At 49.8% G+C, this 21381-nt stretch overlaps 2 protein-coding genes across 3 annotated transcripts; one reads left to right on the top strand and one right to left on the bottom strand.

Annotated features, from left to right (window-relative positions):
* The first annotated feature begins 1341 nt into the window (after positions 1-1341).
* FOXO4 (forkhead box O4) lies at positions 1342-8201 on the top strand. The gene is made up of 2 exons (XM_031056086.1): positions 1342-2570; positions 6759-8201. Exon 1 carries the CDS (start codon positions 1419-1421, stop codon positions 2550-2552), a length of 1134 nt encoding a protein of 377 aa, XP_030911946.1. The 5' UTR covers positions 1342-1418; the 3' UTR covers positions 2553-2570; positions 6759-8201.
* A 7977-nt stretch (positions 8202-16178) lies between these two features.
* On the bottom strand, positions 16179-20265 carry LOC102032374 (sestrin-3-like). Of its 2 annotated transcripts, none has more exons than XM_031056088.1 (8): positions 19285-20265; positions 18898-19080; positions 18546-18782; positions 18325-18436; positions 17991-18109; positions 17448-17638; positions 17006-17150; positions 16179-16463 (listed from the first exon to the last, which is right to left on the bottom strand). In XM_031056088.1, exons 1-8 carry the CDS (start codon positions 19900-19902, stop codon positions 16374-16376), a joined length of 1695 nt encoding a protein of 564 aa, XP_030911948.1. In that variant the 5' UTR covers positions 19903-20265; the 3' UTR covers positions 16179-16373. The 2 variants fall into 2 exon arrangements, with proteins under 2 accessions (XP_030911948.1, XP_030911947.1); XM_031056087.1 differs by having other exon boundaries at positions 17991-18127; positions 19285-19510.
* Between the last annotated feature and the right edge of the window lie 1116 nt (positions 20266-21381).

Consider the following 21381-nt stretch of genomic DNA (forward strand, 5'->3'; position numbering starts at 1 on the left):
AATGAAAGCTAAGCCAGGATGATTCTCAAATCTCCTTCAATCTCCATGAAATCTCTCCACTTTGCCTGTATTGTTAATTTATCTGCGTCTCCTTTTTTCTAGGACAGTACTTTTGGTTAGGTGGCCAAAATTAGCATGGGGAGGACTTTTCCGAGAGGAAAAGGGTGGGGAGAGGGAAAGCAGCAGACAGGAAAGAACTGTGTTGAGAGTTGGTGGAAAAAGATGATAAAAGCACAGTTAATTTGTTCAGAATTAAAAAGAGTATGCATGAAAACTGAAGGTTGTTATATAACTTAGTATGAAAAAGATATTGTGCTTGGACCCCTGTTGTTTTGCAATGCAGCACCTTTTAATCATTTGTAATTTGGCCATCCGAAGAAATTAAGTGCAGATATCAAATAAATTCATAGGCCTCAAGGGGAATTTATGGAGGATCTGTTCAAACAATGAGATCGTTGCTTCCTGATTCTAAAATTCTGGGGAGTTTATCAGCTGCAGGATGAAAATTGAGTTTGATGATGGTGTACAGACATGTTAGCTTGCAGTTTTCAGCAAAGCAAAAGGAGGGAGCTGGGAGAGGCAAGGAATGTGTGTCTTACCCAGAGAAAGATGGGAGAGGCTAAAACTGGCATGTTCTGTGTGGGAGTGCAGTATCCACTGAACATCTTACCCTGTCAGGAACATGCACCAAGGAAAGCACGCAGCCTCCTTGCACAGGGAGCCTGCCAGTCTCCAGGATTCTAGGACTCTTGTTCCTTGAAGTTTCTCTCCCATTTCTCCCAGTTTTGGGGTGTTGTTAATGGATGCACTGAATAGAAGTGTTTTGCCATCTCTCTTCACCCAGTCTGTTGGATACTGTTATGCTCTGCTTGACTCTGACTGAAAACTGGCCATATAAACATTAAAAAAATTAGCCAGGCTCATGCTGGGTAAAGGGATTGAAAAAAGGGTGGGAACAGCAATAGCTCAAATTCAGGTAGGCTCATGTTGAAATTGCAGGTTGTATTTTAGAACTTGTTTACTTGCTCTGTGACATGCCTAATTTTTTGCAGATTCTGTATGATCTTTAAAGTCTTTTGTGTTAGTATTTTGCTAGCTGAAAGCTGCTAGTTGTCATGGTAGCTTCACCCTTGATATTGCAGTGAAACATGGCACTGCTTGCTAGTGCTGCAAAGCATGTTCAGACAGAAATAGCAGGTTTTTATGGATAGCTTTTTGTTATAACTTTCTTCTCTGCATACTGTCTGAATGTGTTTAAGCTTGTGGGGTTTCTAGGTGGGAGGTGTGTCAACTGTCAGGTCCTCACATTTTGTGGGTTTTATTTCTCTTTTTTTCAGAACTCTATTCGACATAACTTGTCCCTGCACAGCAAGTTTATTAAAGTCCATAATGAAGCCACAGGGAAGAGCTCTTGGTGGATGCTCAATCCTGAGGGTGGCAAAAGTGGAAAAGCACCAAGGAGAAGGGCTGCCTCCATGGACAACAGCAGCAAACTTGCAAAAGTCAGAGGTAAAGCATCCAGGAAGAAGCCTCCTCTCCAGTCTGCTCCAGAATCCTCTGCTGACAGTCCTGGCTCTCAATTTCCTAAGTGGCCTGGGAGCCCGTCCTCGAGAAGCAACGAGGACTCTGATGTGTGGAACACCTTCCGGCCTCGAACCAGTTCCAATGCAAGCACCATCAGTGCCAGGCTTTCTCCTATCCTGACAGAGCAGGATGACCTCCATGATGAGGAGCTGCTTCCTTCTCTCGTGTACTCCAGTGCATCCAGCAATGTTCCACCAACTGTGACCGAGGAGCTCGAGCTCATCGATGGCTTAAATTTGATGTCTCCCAGCTCATCTGTGCTGTCCAGCCAGCAATCTGCCTCCAGTGGTCAGATCCAGAGAGATTCCAGCTTTTCCTTGCAGAGCCCAAATGCAGCTGGTCAGACTTTTGGCAACTCCCTGTTTAACCCTGTTGATATTTCACTGCAAAGTTCTGTCAGCCATTTCTCTGCCCCTCAGACCTTGGAAGCTCTTCTGACACCCAGCTCTCCGCCTCCAAGGGATGTTATGATGACTCAGGTGGATCCAGTTCTCCCGCAGACTGGTAACAGGATGAGCAGCCGAACTCTTCTGCTTCTGGGTGGACAAGCTGCCCAGAGTAAGATGAGCTCAGGCAATCCACGAGGAAAGCCTGCAGAGCAGCAGGCAGAACCAGTCGGTGCCAGTGTTTTGCCATCAACGCTTCCCATAGTGACATCTCCTCAAAACACTGCCAGCATCACCAGTTTGAAGGCTCCAGTTTCTGCAACAACTGCCCAGTCAGTCCAGCTGGGCAGTCCAGTGCTCCTTTCATCTGCCAGCCCTGCTCCCTTGGGATTGAACCAGGACAGGCTGCCCACTGACCTGGACATTGACATGTACATGGAGAACCTTGAATGTGATATGGATTACATAATCAACAGTGAACTCATGGATGGAGGACTGGACTTTAATTTTGAACCTATTCTGCCTACTCCCAGCTATCCCAGCACCTCACAGGCCTCCAACCATACCTGGGTACCAAGTTAACTTCAGGAGCACAAAAAGGTAGGTGTAGTTGTGTAAAATGCTACAAACAGCCCTGTCTAGGATGGTTCCTTTGCCCACCTCTGCAGCAGTTAAAGGAGCCTCTTTGAAAGCATAGTAAAAAGCTTTTGGAAGAGTCATGTTCCCTTTTAAGAGGAGAAAAAGCTGTTTAAAGGGGGGTGGATTTAGCTTACCAGGTAGTCAGCTCCTTTATGAAATAGAACAGCAAACTGAATGAAACTCCTATTGTCTCCTGTCACCCAAGATGACTCCATCACAGGACATCAGGCAGTGCCTACAGCTCTACAGTTGACATGAGAGCATGTGCTGATTCCATAAATAAAGACATCCACCAGTATGTACAGAGTGGTTGAACTGAGCCAAGCACACACTGTGTTTCTACCCAGGTTATTATTATCCCTGCAGAATTCTCTAGGATATGTAGTACAAAGCATGTTCATGTCATGGCTGTCTGCTTTGGTCTGTGTGTAGCAGGTCACAGTCACTCTTATCACATGTTCTGCCCTGCCCTTACCTGGGGTAGTGTCTGGAAAGTCAGGTAAGTTGGCTCACCAGCATTAACTACTCAATTGCTTCCCATTATTAGAATAGGAAACAGGAGTCTGCAGTGTGCATGGAGGTGGAAGGAAGAAGGATGTGTTAGTGCTATCCCATGTACTGCAAAGCTGCCTCTTCAGCAGTTTGTCATATTTGCACAAATTGTGTCAGTTTGGCAAATAGTGTATATGACAACTTTAAAATATCTTATTTTTTGAGGCAGTGACACCCTGACTTGAAACACTTAAACCAGAGGCAATGGAAGAATTAGGGAACTGAAGCTGAAGTCCTGCTTCACACTTGGAACTCAGTTAGCTGATGGAAAGTAGACAGGCTGGAGCACAGGCTGGATATTGGTTGGCAAGTGGAAGCCTTGCCAAGAATATTTCCTTTTTAGGAGGCAGATATGGTATTTGTTAGTGTTGCAAATTCAACTGCTAATACTGTCCAGCTGAGCAGGCAGAAGTAAGGGCAAACTGCAGATACAGCTTCATTCTGGGAAGCCCTTGAGCTTCAAAATCCTGTGGACAGAAATGATCATCTTCTTGGCCTTAATACTCTTTCCTAGGCACCTGAGTAACTTGGAGGTGGTTTGGAGCAGGTGACCTTTGTCAGTGCAGCCATTCTCTACAAGTGTCTTGAGTCTAGACAGAATAAAATGCTGTCCTTTGAGCTGGTGTTACTTAAACTGTGTGAACATATTGATGCATTACTATATATTGAGGTTTTAAACACAATTTAACTCCCCCTTATTCTAAGTCACATCCCACTGCTTATGATGTCGTTTCTTGGTAGTGTTCTTCTGTTTGTGCCTAACAGATCTCTTTATTGCAGGGAGAGGAGGATCGGTCAAGCTTTTCTGTTTTCTTGTGGGACTTTTTATAGTGATGTGTGTTAACTGTGCATTTGCTGAATTACTGAGTGTCTTAATTTAAAGATCTTATCTTCAGCTGAAATACTGAAACTCAGTTTCGATTTCAAATTTTGGTTTCGTAATTTGGTTGACAAACTATGGTATCCTTCTGTGTTAGGACAGTTTGCAAGTTAGTGACAGAGGGTGTGGCTTTTTGAGCAGTGTTTCCATTGGATATTGTCCTGAGCTTTTGTGTTGGTTTTGTTTTTTGTTAGGGTTTGCTTTTTTGTTTTTATGCCATGCTAGGGCAGGCCATTATATTTGTGGACTTTTCAGGGGTAAAATATTTTTCACAGAAGTGTTTTCAAAATATATGCAGGCTGTCCTGCACTCCTTGGCCAGGTAGATAAGACCTCTTTTTAAAGCATACCAGGTATAGATTATTTTTTAGGAGTGTAAAGCAGAGAAGCTGAGGAATTATTTACCAAAGGGTAGGGTCTAGTGCTGTTGAAAATGTGGATATAATCAAGTGCTTAAGAGGGAGAACAGGAGCTCTTAAAAGCATGGTTATGTTCTTGTTCCATTTTATATTCTATGTGAATTGCTTAATCAAAACAGAGGAGCTCCTGATGTTAAAACCCCTGGATTTTCTTTGTTCCACACATGATACTTTGTGGGAAATGTGCTGGGCATGAAGGAGTGAGATCTGGAGCAAGTTCTGAACCCCCATTGTGTTTGGGCAGAAAGCGTAGCTCCCACGTGCCTCGGTGCTCTGGTCACAGCACTGCTGCCCCAGGAGGAGAGGCCGCACCCTGCCAGTGTGCTTTGCTTCGAGCCTTTTATTCTGTCCTTAGATTATGTTTGGCTTTTGCAAAGCTTTTCTGTTTTGCCTGTATCCTGGAGTCCATGGAGTGGGATGAGGGAGAGCTTTTTCCCTGAAGGAGAGGAAGTATTGTGCAAAAGGCTGCCCAGAGAGGTGAATCAGGTTTCCAGCAAAGGGGGAGCAGGGCACGTGTGGAGAGAAATAGGAATGTTCCTGGGAAAAAAGGCAGAATGTTTTCTCAACGAGTTACAAAACCAAGTGAGCTGCAGACATCAGTGTCCGTGAGGAGGTCAAAACTCTGTCAGTTGCCCCTTAATGCAGTGAGTTCCTAGGATCCCTGTTTGGAAATCACTGTTCAGGGGAAGCTATGTATTGCTCTGGTGTGGCAGGCATTTTTCCTTTAATATCCTTTCTGTTACTGTGCTTTCCTCTGTGTTAAATTCACATTGGCAAAAGCTATTCTTAAGTGATCACTAACATAGAGTTGTTCTGAGTAGTTCCTGTGGGCCTAACTCGTGGCCTTCTGGGTCAGTTAGGGGTATAATGCTGAGCAAAAGCTGTTTATCAGTTAAATCACAGTGATCACATTCTGATTTGAGCTGCCAGAATGAAAGGGAACTGGGGAAATATTTCTCTTTGTAGACAAGAGGATATCTTTAGGAAAGAGTACTTAGTCTTATCTGCAGCACTTAGGAAGATAGGAGCTAGTTGGTGTTACCCTTGGTGCTCAAAGCTCCCATGATTCTATCCTCTTCTTGCAAGTTAAATGTCAAAGAGCTTGTCCACAGCTTCGCCAAGAATCTGTTTGAAGCCTGCCTGTGTTTTCTTTGCATGGACATTAGAGATCAAACATTGAAACTTGGTCTCTGCCCAGCACTGATGCAGCACCCACAAACTGAGCTATTAACCACAGAGGAAGACAGCATAGAAATAGAACTGCCTTTTTTGTGAAGTGCTATAGTATTTGTCTCACTGTTGAGTGTAGAATCCATTTAGTCTTGTGGTGGATATTATTTTTACTTATTCAGTTAGACTCCCTATGGCTTCAGAGTCTGGAGAACTCTTTATCCCTTGCCCAGTTTGGTCTGGATTCATGCTTTTTTTGCTCTATCGAATTCCCTTTGCTCCAAACATTGGATTTTTGTCTGACAGAACATAAATAAATAAAACCCTCATAAACTTTCAATTTCCCAAAGCAGCCCATTGCTCTGGCTTCTGTTTTAACTTACTGTCTTTTCTTGTTCGGGGCTGATTCCCTTTTGTAGTTTTGGGGGTTTTTTTCCTTTTCACAGGTTTATTTCATGCTCACTGTTACTGAATGCAGCTGCTGGGATGCCCTACATTTATCTCGCTGTTTTGCCTTTCAAAGTGGATCATATACCTACAGTGGTGGTTTTATGTCAGTGTCCTAAGTCAGCTTAGACTTATTCCAAGGCTTGTTTCAATGAGCTGTGACAGCTTTTTTGAGGTGAGGCAGAAGACCTGAGAAGAGATCTTCAGACTTTTGGGAGATTGAGATATCTAAAAATGTTTAATTATTTGGAAGGTAAAGACAGGATTTCTCTAAGTGGGTGAGCATAAACAGTTTGTGTGTGATCTTTAAAAGTCTCTTTTACAGTCTTTTCCTTACCAATTGATATTTGTGGTTGTTTAAGGTGAAGAGTAATTTTCCACTTTCCTGCAATGCCTCTAGTGTTAGCCAAGTCCTTCTTTAAACTTCCTTATCTTGCAGAGCTTTGTTGGTGCTGTCAGCTTACAGGAGGAATACTTACTGCTGACCTTTCTGTCTCAGTCCTACTCTGAAGCTTGGAGCTGAGCAATTGCATCCTCCACTTGACTCTCTGTTGATCAAGGTTTCTTGTGGTCTGTTTGTTCTGTAGGGGCAGATTGGTAGTTATTAACTCCTTATCTATGCATCCAGGATTCCCGCTGGAGAGGAGCTCTAACCAGTCACTTTTATTTTTCTTCTTCCTAGTGTCCTTCAGGTTTTGAACATTGGGTTCTGACTTCACTTCCCACCCCAGCAGAGAAGAGAATGGAGCATGTTGGATTCAGTTTCCCTGCACACCATGCCTTGGGCAGAAAGGGCTGCCCATCTGGGAAGAAGGGGCAACCTGCATCTGGCTGCAACAGGAAGAGTTTAAAAATAATAATCCTGTTATGTGCCATGACTCTTCCTACAAAACTGACCCTGCCTTGGACCACCTGGAGAAACCCATGTCCAAAGAGGAGCCCTGGTAAAAACCTGGGCCAGAAGCCTCTGTGCCAGGCAATAGTGTTTTCCTGTGTGATGAGTTGGGTTTGCTGGAGGAATCTCTCACTGGCTGTCCTCTCTCTGCTACGGCAGAAAGTCTCCCAGTGCCTCGGACTGGTGGAGGGCTGGCTCTGCTCTCGCTTGGCTTGCCTCATGGGGCAAAGTAGTTGGACTTTCTGATTAAGCCACCAGATGTGCACTTGGTATCCCACAGAGGAATTGGTGGGAGCTTGTTGGTAGAAGCCCTGTGGGAGAAGGGTGTGCTGTTTCAGGGGTTGGTTTCAGTGTGCCCATCACTGGAGCATCCATCATCGTTCTGCAGGGAAGGGTGGTTCTCGTGGTGTAGAAGGCTTCCAGCTGTCCCCCTGGGTGGAACAGGAGGACACTGAGTTTTTCACTGTGCCAACTGAGCCCCATTGAATCAGAAGCATGTTTTGAGAAGTCCCTATGCTGTTCTCAGCACTTTCCTGATACACCAGGCTGCTGTAAAATAAGCACAGGTGCTAGTAGCTGCTTTCTGGGACATAAAAAACATTGTTTTGGGTTTGTTTTTGATCTGTCTTGCTACAGCAGCAAAATGGAAAGCCTGGGTGTGGCCTTAACAGAGCCCTGGTTGCTTTTCAGAAGGGCATTTTCTATAGATGAAATATTTTTTTACTAATCTGGGAACTTTCTACAATGAACATGAAGCCAATGTAATGTGTGTCCCTATTATGCATCTCTCTCTCTGAGAAGGCAACAGTGACAGACTCTTTTTCAGAGCTGTATTAGGAACAAACACATCTGATGTTTGATGATGTATATAATTGAGGGGAAGAAATTGGCAGGTCCCCGTGGTTTCAAACCACTGTGGGGAAGAGTTGTACATTATTGTAATCTATATGTAAAAGTAGGTGCAAATTACATAGAAGCTTTTCTAAACCTTTTTAAATATATATTATATATTTTAATTGAAAAACGAGATTATTGGATAAAAAGAAACAAAACACATTTGCTGCATCTGTCCCCTTCATACCAGATAACACTACAGTATGGGAGGGGGCAGGCCTAAGGCATTTTGGGCCAAGAAGCTGAAAATGTTGGAAAAGTGGGAAGGACACAGCAGTGTGACTGGGGAATGGCTGCTCTCCCCAGAAGAGGCAGAGGGAAGGTGCCTGGCAGGGCTCTCAGGAATGCTAATCATTAACAGTGCTGTTCTCAGCTAATCCCTGAGTAGCTGCCTGCAGCTGATCCACAGGACACATTCCCTGGTCTGCTGAGGAGATGGTGTGGACTGGATTGTGCTAGATCTGCTGACACTCTGCATAGCCCTTACCGAGGGCATGGTCAATTGGATTTGGTAGCTCAGTTTGGTTTCTGAGGGGTTTTGTTTTCTTGCTGAAGCTTCTGCTACTGCTGGGGAACTTGAAGCCTGTAGGCTCACCCTCAGGGGTCCACCTGGGATCCTGCTCTGTATTCTTGCAGAATAGAAATTAGGGGTCAAAAGATAAGTTCAGAGCATTAGTGACATGTTCCTATCACTGTTTTGGTGTTTGCAGTGGCAGGATCTGTGGGAGACATGATGCTTTCATGGTGTTCTGGTAGGCTTGATCTGGCAGAAAGATTCTCCAGTCCTTTTTGAAGGTGGCTTCAGTTCAGAAAGTTTGTATTATGCAGTGCAATGAGCCACAAGGTTTCACCAGCTTTTCTGCTCTGTTTTCATTTTCATTTGAGTGGAGATTGGAACAGGAGTGATTGCCTGGTTACCTCCAACAAGGAGTCTTCAAAAGTCTTATCTACAGCATGCTATGCCATCAAAGCCTTGAATAGTTTGATAACCTTTGTTTTGAAGGCTGTCTTCATGGCAGACTTCCCAGTGATGTTTCACATTTGCCCACAATCTACATGTCTGGCCACACCTCGTTGTAACAAATAAACAAAAAGGCAGTTCCAAAGCTGGGATCCCAGAGTTTGTACACTTGAGGCATGGATGAACATTCTCACTGGAGTTAATTCATTACACAAGTGGATAGATGCCCTTTCACAACACTTGATGGCACGTGCCACACGTGAGAATCAGCCACTCTGAGCTGCAGTGAACAGACTGGAGAGATTTATATTATTTGGCACAGAGTATGCTGCCTTGTTAGCTTGGGTCCTGAAGGGAACTTGATCCAATGATGTACAGAGCAGGTTGAATGGCTGCCCAGGATTCACAGCCATGTATCAAAGGACAAGACACCAGTAAGTGTGGTCATGTTAAATGTGAATCTCTGGCTCATTTCCCGTGAAAATGGAACTCAAAGCAATAGAAAAGACAGTATTAGTAACCAGTGCTTCAGACCACATGGTGAGCTGTTCCTGGCTGGGTTGGTCTGTGGGAAAGAGGTGCTGTCTGCAGGCTGTTACAGAGTGTCCCTTAACTGTGACAACGCTGGGAGCTGGCCTGATCCCTGTCTGCAGAGAGCCTGGCCCTGGGCACTCAGGTACCACCCCAGGGAGATCTGGCAAAACCTCAGCTGGTTCATGTCCTTGAGCTGATCCTGCTGCAGGAGGTGTAACCCCAGGATCCATCATGGTTAGTGCTCTGGTGTGAATTCAGAGAAGACCCTGTCCTTTGAGTAAGGAATACAGCACATACCTATTTTTTTTCCCATATTCCCCTGGCCATACTTGTGAAGATAACACTGGAGATAGGGGCACCTCTGTCTGGAGTCCAGCTGTACCAGGGTCCTGGCAGTGACATTTCTGCCTTGTAGCAATCTGTACAGGTGGTTTGTGTCTCCTCAACACAGCAGGAGCTGTCAGTGGTTGAAGAAGCTTGAGAGTGCACCAGTGCTGAGAATGGTGTTCAGAAGACTCGTGGAGTGCTCAATAAACCATGAATGTAATGCTGCAGGCTCAAGCAAGCAATTTAACTTCTTTTTTGTATGTTTAGCAGGATAGCTTGTATTGTGGGCACAGAGGGCAGGGATGCAGAGAATTTAGGAGTTCTACAGACACTTCATTTTCATGAACCTTGAGCTGCTTTAGCCTGAGATACTTCCTCATAGGACACAGGAGAGATTGAAGTTCCTAAACTGCTGCTTGCAGAAAGGCTGTACCTGTCAGGGGGTTGCTCAATACTTGTCCAATTTTTTGTATTCTTGCCCAAAGCATTTGCTGCTTGCTGCTGCTGGAGCCCAGGTCATGTCTTGGTGGCTCTTCATGCTGCATTAGCACCACAGGCCCCATACTTTGGGTTGGTTTTTGCTGTAATGAAGGATTGGGGATTTTGAGAGCAGCTGTGAGTGGGGTGAGAAGGGGAGGGGCCAGTGACATGGAGAGTGGTGCTCCTGGGTAAGTGCCTGAGGAGAGTGGGCAGGGGACTCTTGGCACAAAGCATTACTTTATGCTGTGTTCCTTGTCCTCCCTGAGCTCAGGCAACAAGTTTCTCCATCTTCAGAGGGTCAAATGCCATCTTACACAGCATTGAAGCCACCATGCAGCTCAGGGCCACAAAGGATTCAGGTAGCTAGGCCCATAGAGCTTAGTAGAAAGCAGACTTGTTGCTTTTATTTACACTTGGGTTTAGCAAATTGCTTGAACTTTCTTTATAATTTAAGCATATTTTACTTCCAAGCATGTACTTCCAGCTTCATGTGAGAGCTTGGAAAATTGGAAGCTTCTGGGAGCCCTTAATTTTCCTTGCTGGTGTGTCTTAAAACCATGTCATCCCTATCCTGTGCTGCTTTAAGAACAGCAGTCAGATCATCCTGATGAGAGGAATGAAGCATTCCAGAGCCTGGGTGTATTCATAAACAAGAGTCATAATAGAAGCAAGTAGCACTAATCAGCTTTTCCAAAAGAAATGCCTAGAAAGCTTTTATGTAGATAAGAATTTGTTAATTTTCTTACTTAGTTGCTTATTTAATAGCCATGTTCAAATGCTTCAGGGCTAGCCTTGCTCCAGGATTGAGTAACCTGTGTCTGGTGCCATGGGTAGGAGTGCCTTGGGAGTGGTGTCCTGGACTGCCACCAAAATGTAAAAGTTTGGATCCATTATTAAAAAAAAAAACAAACCCAAAGCAAATCAATCAACTTTGGGACATGAGCATCAACAGGGAATAGCTTAGGGCTTGCCTCAGTTGCATGTCTAATGAAAAACATGTTCTAATTAATGTGGGGAAAAGCAAGCAAGAGGTGACTTCTGAAGCCTGAAAGATGTGTCTGTGTGAAGGCTTGGAGCATGAGCTAACCCATCACCACACTTACCTGACCTTCAGGAAAGGGATCCCCTCTCTTCACTGGCCTGTGTGTCTTTCCCTGCACCTGATGTGTCTGTAGCTGATGGAGAGCAGTATCTGATGGAACCAAAATCACTCCTAATGCTGTGGAGTACAGCAGGGAGAAGAGGCAGCAGAAGCTGAAGGTGTAAGAGCTGACAGTGTTGCATTTATGGTTCATTGGCTGAGGCAGTGTTATGGTGTGTGGTAGAAGGGGATGTTCTGGGACACAAAAACAGCCCTGGTTGCTTTTCAGAAGGGCAGTGGTGTGGGACTGATGGTGTGGGGTTCCCCAGGGTGTCCTGAGAGGTTTGGCTCAGTAGAAGATAGGTTACTTGTCCTGAAAGCAGCCACCTTCATACAGCACTGGGGTGGTTCTGTGAAATGGTGCTTCCAGCACAGTGGAGTCTTCACCTGGTGCAATCCCAGGAAAGGTTTCTGCATTGCTAGCACAGATGTCTGCTGCACACAGGGCACCACTATCTGACACAGTTTCCACCACGTCCCCTGTGCACTCTTCCACCCATTTCTCACAATATTTTTTTTAAATAAACCTCTGCTTTTGTTTGCTCTCTGTAGCAGTGTAACTTCTGAACCATTACAGGCTTTGTTACCATCTGTGCTAGCAAGACTGTAGAATGTGCTAGACTAGGGGGGAATGTTTGAAAAATAAAAACCTGTAATCCTCTGCTCTGTGTCTCATCCAGTTTGTTCTGTTCTCATGGCAAGGGCCAGCTATTTCTCCTTGCCCTTGTCTTCTTTGCTCTGCCATCCTCACCTGTTGGGGTCCCCCTCAGTGGAATGCCCCTTAGCTGGCCAGAGGCAGAAGGGTTGCAGCGTGACACCCACAGAGTCTCTGCTGTGCCCTGCAGTGTGTGGAGCCCCTTGTTACAACTTGCTGGCAGTGCTTGGGGATCCATGGGGTGCCAAGCCCTAAAACTGACCCTGGGGAGTTGTAAATCCTGCAGGACTAGTCTAGAGTTGTTTCAGTCCCTTCATTTCTTGCCTTTCTAGACCTCAGTGCTAAAGGTGACTCTGTTTTGTATAACTGCATTCAAATGTCTTTGTGTGTCAGCAGCAGTGGTGGCAGGTAAGGAGATGAGAGAGAAATGAGGGAAGGAGTGTAGACTGTGGATTCCACTGGCCAGGTTAGACACACAGAGGGCAAGTTGGGGATGTTCTAACACTGCTGAGGGTAAAGGCTCATTTGTGAAATTGCACAATATGTGTACAGCCAGAAAACTTTAATTCAAAGCCTTGGATACCCACTATATTATTTTTGAATTCTATTCTTCACTACAGTTAATGTAAATAACTAAACTCTAAGGGGCTCTTAAGGGTCCTGCTTCAAGATTTAAGCCAGTTTACAAAAATGGGGAATTAGGAGGAGATCCTTAGGGAAACTCTCTGCCCCTCATCTGTTCCTTGGGTAATTAGGGCTTCTTGCAGGCACATAATGACAGGTGCTCTTGGAGGTACAAAATGCCCAAGATTTTGCAGCTGATTGGATCAAAGTGAATGTGTTCAAAACTTGCCTCACAACAGGGACCATGCATTTGCCCAGTAGCCATTAACACTTCTTTTACCTCCTTGAGCATTGGTCTGTGCCATTTAAGCATTGCCAGAGGAGAATAAAATGGGACCTGAATGCTTTGTCGCAGGGTTGCTTTTGATGGTGTGACACTGTTTTCAGTAGCCACCAAGAGTCCTGCTGTGTTCTGTGGTTTCAATGCATTGTGTTTGCACCTTTCTTGCAGTCTTGGACACCTCGTAGCTCTCCCAGCTTGTCCCCATAAGTATTTTGGCCTATGGGTCGTTGTCTGCAGAACAGCACTACATGAAACCAGTGCAAAAACAGCTTTTCTGCTCAACTGGGTTTCTGGCCACGCTCCTGCTTTGCCTCCAGCCCCTGCTGGTTGATGAATACCTGTGTGCCACCAGCGATGGGCTCACGTGTGGAAGCACAGTGGGGAAGGCTCTGCCCTCTGCATGTGTCCTTTGTGGTGGTGTGTGAGGAAGGAGGGCTGGGGCACAGGGAGATGGTGGGTGCACACTGCCTTCTCCCGAGCTGTCCTCAGCTCATGTGCTGTTATTTCCCCTTCAGAGCTGTGCTTAGAGCAGCAGCCAGAGGCCTGACTCTGACTGGGTGGGTTGTAGGAGCTGTGGCAGTGCCATTGCTGCAGTGGGACTTGGTGCTGTCCATGGGCTAGGACACACCATTCCTCCCACCATGCAGCTTGGGAGTGGCTCAGCTGTTACAAAAGCAGTCCTGGCTGCACCTGCCAGCACTTCATTCTGCTAGAGGCTTTGCAGGAAACTCAGTTACTGCTTTGGGCACGAGCCTGCAACCTCCCCTGGGTAATCCCCAGTACAGTCAGTGTCCCGCTCTCATGTGGAGGATCTCCTGGAAGGTTCCTGCAGAGGTGAGGCAGTCTGTACTCTGGCAGTTCTTGCAGCCACAGAGCAATAGGGAGGAATATCCTGGCCCAAGCACATGAAGGATGCAGGGGCCACCAGGACAGGGACCCAAGCACTGAAATTGCCAGACTTGTGGCATGCTGTGTGTGACTGCCTGCAGTCTCTCCTGGCCTTGCCAGCAGCTCTGCTTGTTTCTGGTCAGGCTTGAGAAAGCATGGAGCCTTTCATCTTACTGCTGTGGCTGGTATTTGTGAGCTGGAGTGTGTGGCAGCTCCAAGGCCAGCCCTTAGTGCAGGTGTAGAGATGAGGTAAAAGGGAGCCAGCCTCACATCACCTGGGACAGGCAGCCCCTCACCCCCAGCCAGAGCCATGCTGTCACTGCCTTGTCCCTGTGCTGGCCAGCTGGGGGTGGTGGTGGGAGGTGAGGTTGCTGCTGCTGGCAGCAGGCTGGGAGCCAGCCCAGGCTGCCCAGCCCTGCAGGTACTCTGCTGGCTTCCCCAGCAGTGAGCCCTGTGGGGAACTGGCTGCTATGGGTCATCCCAGCCCTGCAGGGGATGGAGCTGCTGTTGCAGGGACAGCAGGGAGTCTGGCAAGCTGGCTGGCATTGGTTAACCACAATGCTACCCCTGGCAGCCAGCATTACACCCAGCTGCCTGGTCCCTGCCCAGCCCTCACTGGGGCTGAGTGATAGTACAGCAGGCAGTACCAGCACTGTCTAGCCAAGCCTGGTGGCAGCTGTCCCAGCACCAGTCATGCTTGCACTGGTGTCACTGTTCCAGCACCAGTACTGACTCAGCTGGTACTACCCAGCACCAGTTGTCCTGGCATTTTGCTGCCCAGGCACCAGCTTGGCCCAGTACAAGCTGGCCTGGCCCCAGTGGAGGGAAAGCATCAGCAGCATGGATCAGGAAAAAGTTGTTCCTGGCTCCTGGCCTTGCTCACTGAGCGTCTGCTTGGGAGTGTGAGCAAAATGCTGCTTCTTCAGCTGCAGAAGCAGCACCCCCACCTTGGCCATGTGTGACCAGGTACCAGCCAGCTCCTTCCTTTGGCACATTCCACTCCTTGCTGGAATGCCACAGCTCCTTGAAAAACTTTCCTCTTTTCCTCTCAAACACACAATGCTGCAGCAGTTGCTTATCTGAGCATGGCAAGAGGACAGAGCTGAGCTGAACAGGATAGGTGTAGGCTCAGTGACCAGCTGCTGGCCATGGACCAGAGCTGTCAGTGCATGACCCCAGCCTGGCTGAGAATGTTGGGTTTCCTGACACTTGGGCCATCTCAAGTGCTGTGCTCAGCCAGACATTGCTGTCCTGCCTTCACAGCAACCATGCAAGTCTGGATCCCCTTCCCAAAATCTAGCAGAAATAAAGCACACATCCATGTCAAACATAATATATTTATAGCAAAAATAGGCTTTTTCTGTAGCTTCCATACACAAGGTTTTCTCCCCGTATATTTACGCAGTAAACAGGTCGACTGAAGCAGCGTGCACTGGCTGACTCGACAGCTGCCCTTGCTTCAGGCTCCCACTTACAACGGGTGGCTTCATTCCCCTTTGTGGCCGCTCTCTGGAGCCTGCACTGGTGCCCTTGTACCTCTCCAGCCAGGGAGCAGCCCAGGGAGATGGGAGGAATGGTGGTGTAGCCCCCCAGGCAGAGAGCAAGGCTGGTGGACAGGCTGCCTCTGTTCAAATGGGGCAGTCCCAGGAGTGCCCCCCAACCCACATTCAAGGAGAAGCTTCCTGTAGCTCACCTGTGCTGACCACAGGCTCCTCCACCATGTTGCTAAGCAAGTGACTGGGCACAGGACCTCAACCTTCTCATGGTGGTAAGATACAAATCACATTAACTCAAACACATTAACAAGCCTCCCTTGTTCCTTCTGCCTCTCTGCTGATGGGAAGCAAAGGAGGGGCTTAGGACTGCCAGAGTCCCCAGCAGAAACCTCCAGTGCCTGAACACTGTCAAAGACCTTCTCATCCCGCTGTCGGAGAAAGCAAAGCACGAGGATGCTCTGCCAGCAAGAGCTTCACAGTTTGGAGTTTGCTGGGTCATCTCTTGTCCATCCCAGAAGGGTTTGGCACATAGACCTAAAGGACGTAACACACAGGCAGCAAGTGCATCCCCTTGCTGTCCTGGGGAAGGGCCCTTGCTAGGAGCCAGCACTCTTGCTATCTAACCCTGCAACTCAGAACATTGCAACACACCCACATGCTGCCTGCACTGTTCCCAAGTGAGAGACACCACCCCAATGAGGACGGGTGCCCAAGCGTGGCTTTGCAAGCAAAGCAGCCACTGCAGCACAGGGAAGGAAGCCAGTTGTCCCCTCTGCCCTCCCTGTGCCACTGAGGCTCCCACAGCACCCAGGCAAGGAGCATCCCTCTAATCTGGCCCCAGTCCCCTCCCACTTCCCTCTCCCCCATGTTTTTGGCAGTCCTCCTTGGACATGTTCAAGTCTCCAGCATCTCAGCAGCACGGACTTGCCTCACAGTTTGGTAATTGCACGTAACAGGGCCACTCAGTGACCCCCACAAGGCGGGGGGGGAACCAACAAAAAGGAACAATAGAGTCAAGTGAACTAAATCAAGGAATCCCTCGCCGTCGGTCCCAGCGTGAGGGTCCCGCACGAGTCCAGGGACAGAGGAGGCTGCCGGGCCCTGCAGCAGCTCCAGCATTTAGGAGATCATGTACTGGGTGATGGCCTGCAACGCGTACAGCAGCTCTGCCTGCATCCGGGCTTCCAGGATCAGCAGGTTCACGTGGACCTGCAGGAACACGGAGAGGCTCAGGCAGCTGAAGTGTGCTGTGCTCAGCGGTGCAAGCAACTGCCCACCTGGGCAAGTGAGTCTTGTCATCAAAATGCCACCAATTTTTCCAGCTCAGGCAGCTCCCCTTCTCTCCTCCTCCCAGTCCTGTAGGCTGTAGCTGCTTCCCAGAGCTGCGTGCCAGGGAGTCCCCTGCATACTTGGCACCAGCATTCCAGGCTGGCAGCGGCACAGTCCCTGACACCCACAGCAGCTGCTCCTGTGAGTTACAGCTTGAAAGAGGGCTTGCCAGGAAGCACTCACCACTGGGGTAACGACCTTGGAGATGCCTGTGCTGCTGGTGCCCCTGGTCTCATCACAGTGGGCAGCCCCATGCCACACTAAGCCCAACTCCTTACAAACAGCCAGTTTCCATTCCCCCCACCTGCCTCAGACTGGTTTGGTGGCTCAAAAACCTCCCATATACCCCCAAAGCACCCCAGCTTGCAGCCCCTGCCCGCTCCCAGCCCCAAGCAGTCAGAGCCAGGGGCCAGCTATCCCACCTTTTCACTGTGCTTGAACTGCTTCCAGAACCTGTCAAACATTTCTGAGTTTGTCTTCTCTGGGTAGCAGGTTACAGTTTTAATGTAAACTTTGAGCATTCGCTCCAGGAGCTGATTCACTTCTGCATAGTCATAATCATCGTACCTGTGGGGAGCACAGGGGGAGTCATGGCCAGCACCTTGCCTGTGGCCTGCCTGGGGCATGGCACAGCCACAGGGCAGGGTGCACATGGCAACAGCCAGCAGGCACCAAAACCTGCCCCAAAGCCCCCTGCCCTGGCCAGAGCAGTTCAGGATCTGTTGCCTGCCTGTCTCAACATCCAGGCAGGGGATTCATCTCTGTCCCTTCTCCATGCTCATGTGGATGACAGACTGAGTGCCCTCCCCTCCCGCCTGAGTCAGCTCAGTTTTCTCCCCTGGACCATGAGGTTGGTTTCCCTACCTAATGCCAAACATGCAGTGGATGTAGTTCCAGATGCCCCGCTTGAAAACAGAGGGTTCACAGCCCTGCCGCTTGGCCATGGCACTGCTCTGCAGACCATCCACCATCCTAAACTTCTCATCCAGGAGATGCCCAATGTCAGAGTACAGCCGGTTGACCAGTGAGAAGCCATGGTCTTCCCAGGAGTAATCCTGTTGAGCACAGCAAGAGGATTTTGCAATTGCAAAAATTGGAGCATGTTCCCAGGAAGAAGGGCTGGAAACCTCGGGAAGCAGAAGAATTCAGTGAATATGCTCTGGACGTAGCTCTGCCCAAACCACATCCCTTATCAAGCAGCTTTTGAATTACTTTTACCCTTGCCTCCATGAGGGCCATGTGAAAAAAATCATCAACCCTTGGGGACAGAAGTCACCTCCCTCTTCCCAACCCTGGTGGGGCTGGGCTAGTCTGCAAGGGCAACTCTGCCACTATTTATGGGAGGGCAGGGGAAAGGAGGGGAGGGGCAGCCTAAGCTGTTGCCCACCCAGAGAGCAGGACTCTTACCTGGACTCTGAACACCTGCGTCTGATCCTCGTCACGCCGGGCAAAGTCTTGGTATCCGAAGTCAGGGTCCTGCATGTAGCATGCAAGGTTGGTGGCACCGGTGACTTCCCCATCAGTGTCTGCAAGAGGGGAGAGCCCTGCAGCTGGGTCAGAGCAGTGCTCAGCTGCCCTGTTCCCAGCCACATCAACCAGCCCCTGTTCTGCCCCACATGCATCCCATGAGCCCCTCTGAACAACACATCATGGAAAATGTAAGGCATAGAGGGGCAACAGACACACAGGGGTGCCATATGAACTCCCACCCTACACACCCACCCTGCTCCCTGCCCCTCACCTTCCTCTCGGTCCTGCTGCAGCAGCCTCATCTCATCCCTGCCCTCAGTCTCCACATGGATCCGCTGCATGCGTTCCCGGAGGGAATCCAGCTCCATGCAGGAGTCCAGGGACTGCACAGACACAGGCCTGGGGGTGAGGGCAGCGCTCCCAGGGGCATCCCCCATCCCCTGCACAGCCACCCTGTCCCCCCACCCCTGCACAGCCACCCTCGGGGCTCACCCGCTTGCGGTTGATGCGCAGCAGCTCCTGGCCGTAGCTGTTGCTGGCAGTGGCCTCACAGAAGCACTGGTTCCCGAGTGACAGTGGCTTCAGCGAGCCTCGGCCCCCCAGCCCCTCGTCCTGCTCGCAGCCACAGCCGAAGACAAAGCTGGCAAGTGCGTGGCAGTGTGCCAGGAGGACGACGGCGTGCACCAGCTCTGCCAGTGACCAGCTCCACTCGCTGATCTTCAGCAGCTTCTGCAGAACATGGACACACCAGCAATGTGACACATAAGCAGGGTGCTGGCAGCCCCTGGGGACGCTGCTGTCCCCACTGCCATCCTGGTCCCTGGCTGAGAGCCCTTCCCAGTACCTCAATGTGCTCCTTGGTGATGAGCCACGGCCGGTGTGCCAGGATCTTGTTGATCTCGTTGAGGTTGCGGAGTTTGGGGGGGATGAATTCGAGGCCGCGCAGCCACTGAGGGTCCCCCCCTGCCCGCAGGAACTGCAGCACGTGCAGGTTCACCAGGTAGCGGCACTGGTGCCGGGCTGCTGCCTGCAAGAGCAGCACATCATCATCACTGCCCCAGCAGGACAGGCTCCCACACCCACCTCTCACTCAACCTCCAGGACATTGTGATTTTGGCCCCTGACGAGAGGCCCACAGCACAGGCTGTCTGCTGGAGGTTAAGGAGAGCCCCACCGGGCTGAGCAGAGCCCAGAGCCCCCGTCCCCTCTGGCAGGTCCCAGCAGGGCTCACCATGATGGCGATGTAGTGCCGGCAGTCAAAGGGCAGAGGGCCGTCCATGTGCATCAGGTAGTGCTGCATCTTGAGGAAGCTGTCCAGGTACTGGGGGTGGTATCCCATCTGCTGGGTCACCGCCTCCAGCCGCCCTCGGCTTGCCAGCACCTTCACAAAGAGGAACTGGGGGCACTCAGGGTCGCTGCTGGACATCTTCACTACCTGCAGGAAACACGCTCTGCTTAGCTCTTCCCAGAGCAGCCCCTGCTGCAGCAGCACACCCCAGCTAAGCCCAGGCTCTGCAAGAGGCAGAGATCCCTCTCCCAGCTTGGTGCTACCAGAGGGACACTCACAGCCATCAGGCAGAGCACTGCTCAGTGACACAGGTAGCAAGACACACAGGTTGGTCTGGGAGAAGGCTCTGCGTGGTGAACGGAAGCAAAGGGCAAACCAGGAATGATCCTTGTAGTGGTGCAAGGCCAGATCAGGAGAAACACAACACAAAATACATTCCAGAATGGAGCAGCCCATCTGCCAGCACGGAGCCCTCCTGCCCAGTACCAAGATGTGAGAGAGCTGTGGAAATGGCAGAGGGGCACCCAGCCTCCTGCCCTGGTAAGCCAAGAGGCAAACCATGTCCTGGTACCTTCCATGTGATCAGGAGCACACAGAAGAGCTCCCCACATGTTGCCCAAGCAGACAGCATGGGAGTGGGTCCTGCAGCACAGAGCACAGCTCTATGCCCACCAGAGAAAACACAGGTAGGCAGCTCGGCAAGACACAGACACCCCCAGCAACGCCCACACCAGCCTTGCACCAGGGTCCAGCACAGCTCCAACCCCTCCTGAGAGGGTGGTGGGAACAGGGGGCAGGGATGTTGGAAAGATGCCCAGGCAGCTGCCGTGCTCCAAGGACTGTGTTGCCACAATTCCCGGCCAACAGCATGGTCTGCACCTGCAGCCTGCCCACCCCAGGGTACAGGTACAGCAGGTGCTACCCTTGTCACACAGGAAGCCACAGCTCCTGCTCACATGTAGGAGCCCAGCAGCACCCCTGGATGCAAAGGATTCATCTCTTCTTCCAGCCTTGAACTGAAATCTCTCCTGGGAAATTCTGGCCCTGTCTTGTTCCTTCCACCTGTCTCTCCAGTGCAGTCACCCAAAGGCTGGCTGGTGACTGGAGCATGGGAACAATGGAGAAAACCAGGAGCACTTCTGCAAACCACCAAAACTACAGAGTGCATTGCAGAGCAGCCAGGGGTGAGGGGCAGACAGAGCAGGGGTGAGTTGTGTGGCAGCACAGAGCAGTTGCACCCACACTTCCAGGCAGTGCAGGAAGCAGCTCAGGCTATTTTCCACCATCCTGCACTTCTGGTGAAAACACCATCGCTCAAGTAACAAGAGGTTTACTTGACATTTAGAGTGTCCTCTTCACTTCCTCTGGTAAAAGGGGTCCACAAAACCCCAAAACTCATATTAAAATGAAAAGATGAAAAGCACCAGCTTCTCTGATCGACAGGAGAAGATGAAAGCCAGAAGTGACCTGCAAAAGCCCCCTACCAAGTCCCTCTGCCTGGGAAATGAGATGTTGTGAGGACACCCAAGGGGCTACAGCCCTGGTATTGTCCTGGAGGGCTGAGGTGGAGGAGCCAAGGGCCTTTCCACTCCCTCAGGGAAAGGTGGTCCCAGTAAGGAGCTGTGCAACCATGGCTCAGCCTTTGGTGCTGCCAGCTCTCCTCACTCCGCTTGTCCAGGTGATGGTGGAGCAAGCAACCAGGCAGATATGTCTTGGAAGGAGGTGATGAAGGAAGGGGAGGGGATGAAGGTGCAGAACAGCCACCTCCTCGGCTCTCAGCCCCTGGCCAGGCTAAACTGCCCACTCCCAAAGAGGCACCAGCTCAGCCCATGGTGTCTCCTACCGGCACCGCCTGCCACATTCCCGCAGTCCTGCCTCCCCAGCCTCTCGCTTGACCCCAGTGCCACCTTCCTCATCCTCCTCGGCCACAGCCCTCCTCCTCCTCCCGGAGTACATCCTGAGCTGTGGGAGCATCGCCTCCCTCCCCAGGGGAACCTTCGTGTGTCCGAGCCCCCCGAACTCTTAACAGGCACTTCAAAT

The sequence above is a fragment of the Geospiza fortis genome, unplaced genomic scaffold (genome assembly GCF_000277835.1).
Source record: "Geospiza fortis unplaced genomic scaffold, GeoFor_1.0 scaffold157, whole genome shotgun sequence".
NCBI lineage: Eukaryota > Metazoa > Chordata > Aves > Passeriformes > Thraupidae > Geospiza > Geospiza fortis.

Bases quoted from the DNA above. Each gene is read 5' to 3' on its own strand.
- FOXO4 (XM_031056086.1), top strand. From the start codon at position 1,419: ATGCTCAATCCTGAGGGTGGCAAAAGTGGAAAAGCACCAAGGAGAAGG.
- LOC102032374 (XM_031056088.1), bottom strand. From the start codon at position 19,902: ATGGTTTGCCTCTTGGCTTACCAGGGCAGGAGGCTGGGTGCCCCTCTG. The intron at 19,081-19,284 runs GTGAGCCCTGCT...CTGCTCTTGCAG, and splicing joins GGCACTACATCGCCATCATG to GCAGCAGCCCGGCACCAGTG. The intron at 18,437-18,545 runs GTGAGCCCCGAG...GTGTCTGTGCAG, and splicing joins TGCGCATCAACCGCAAGCGG to TCCCTGGACTCCTGCATGGA.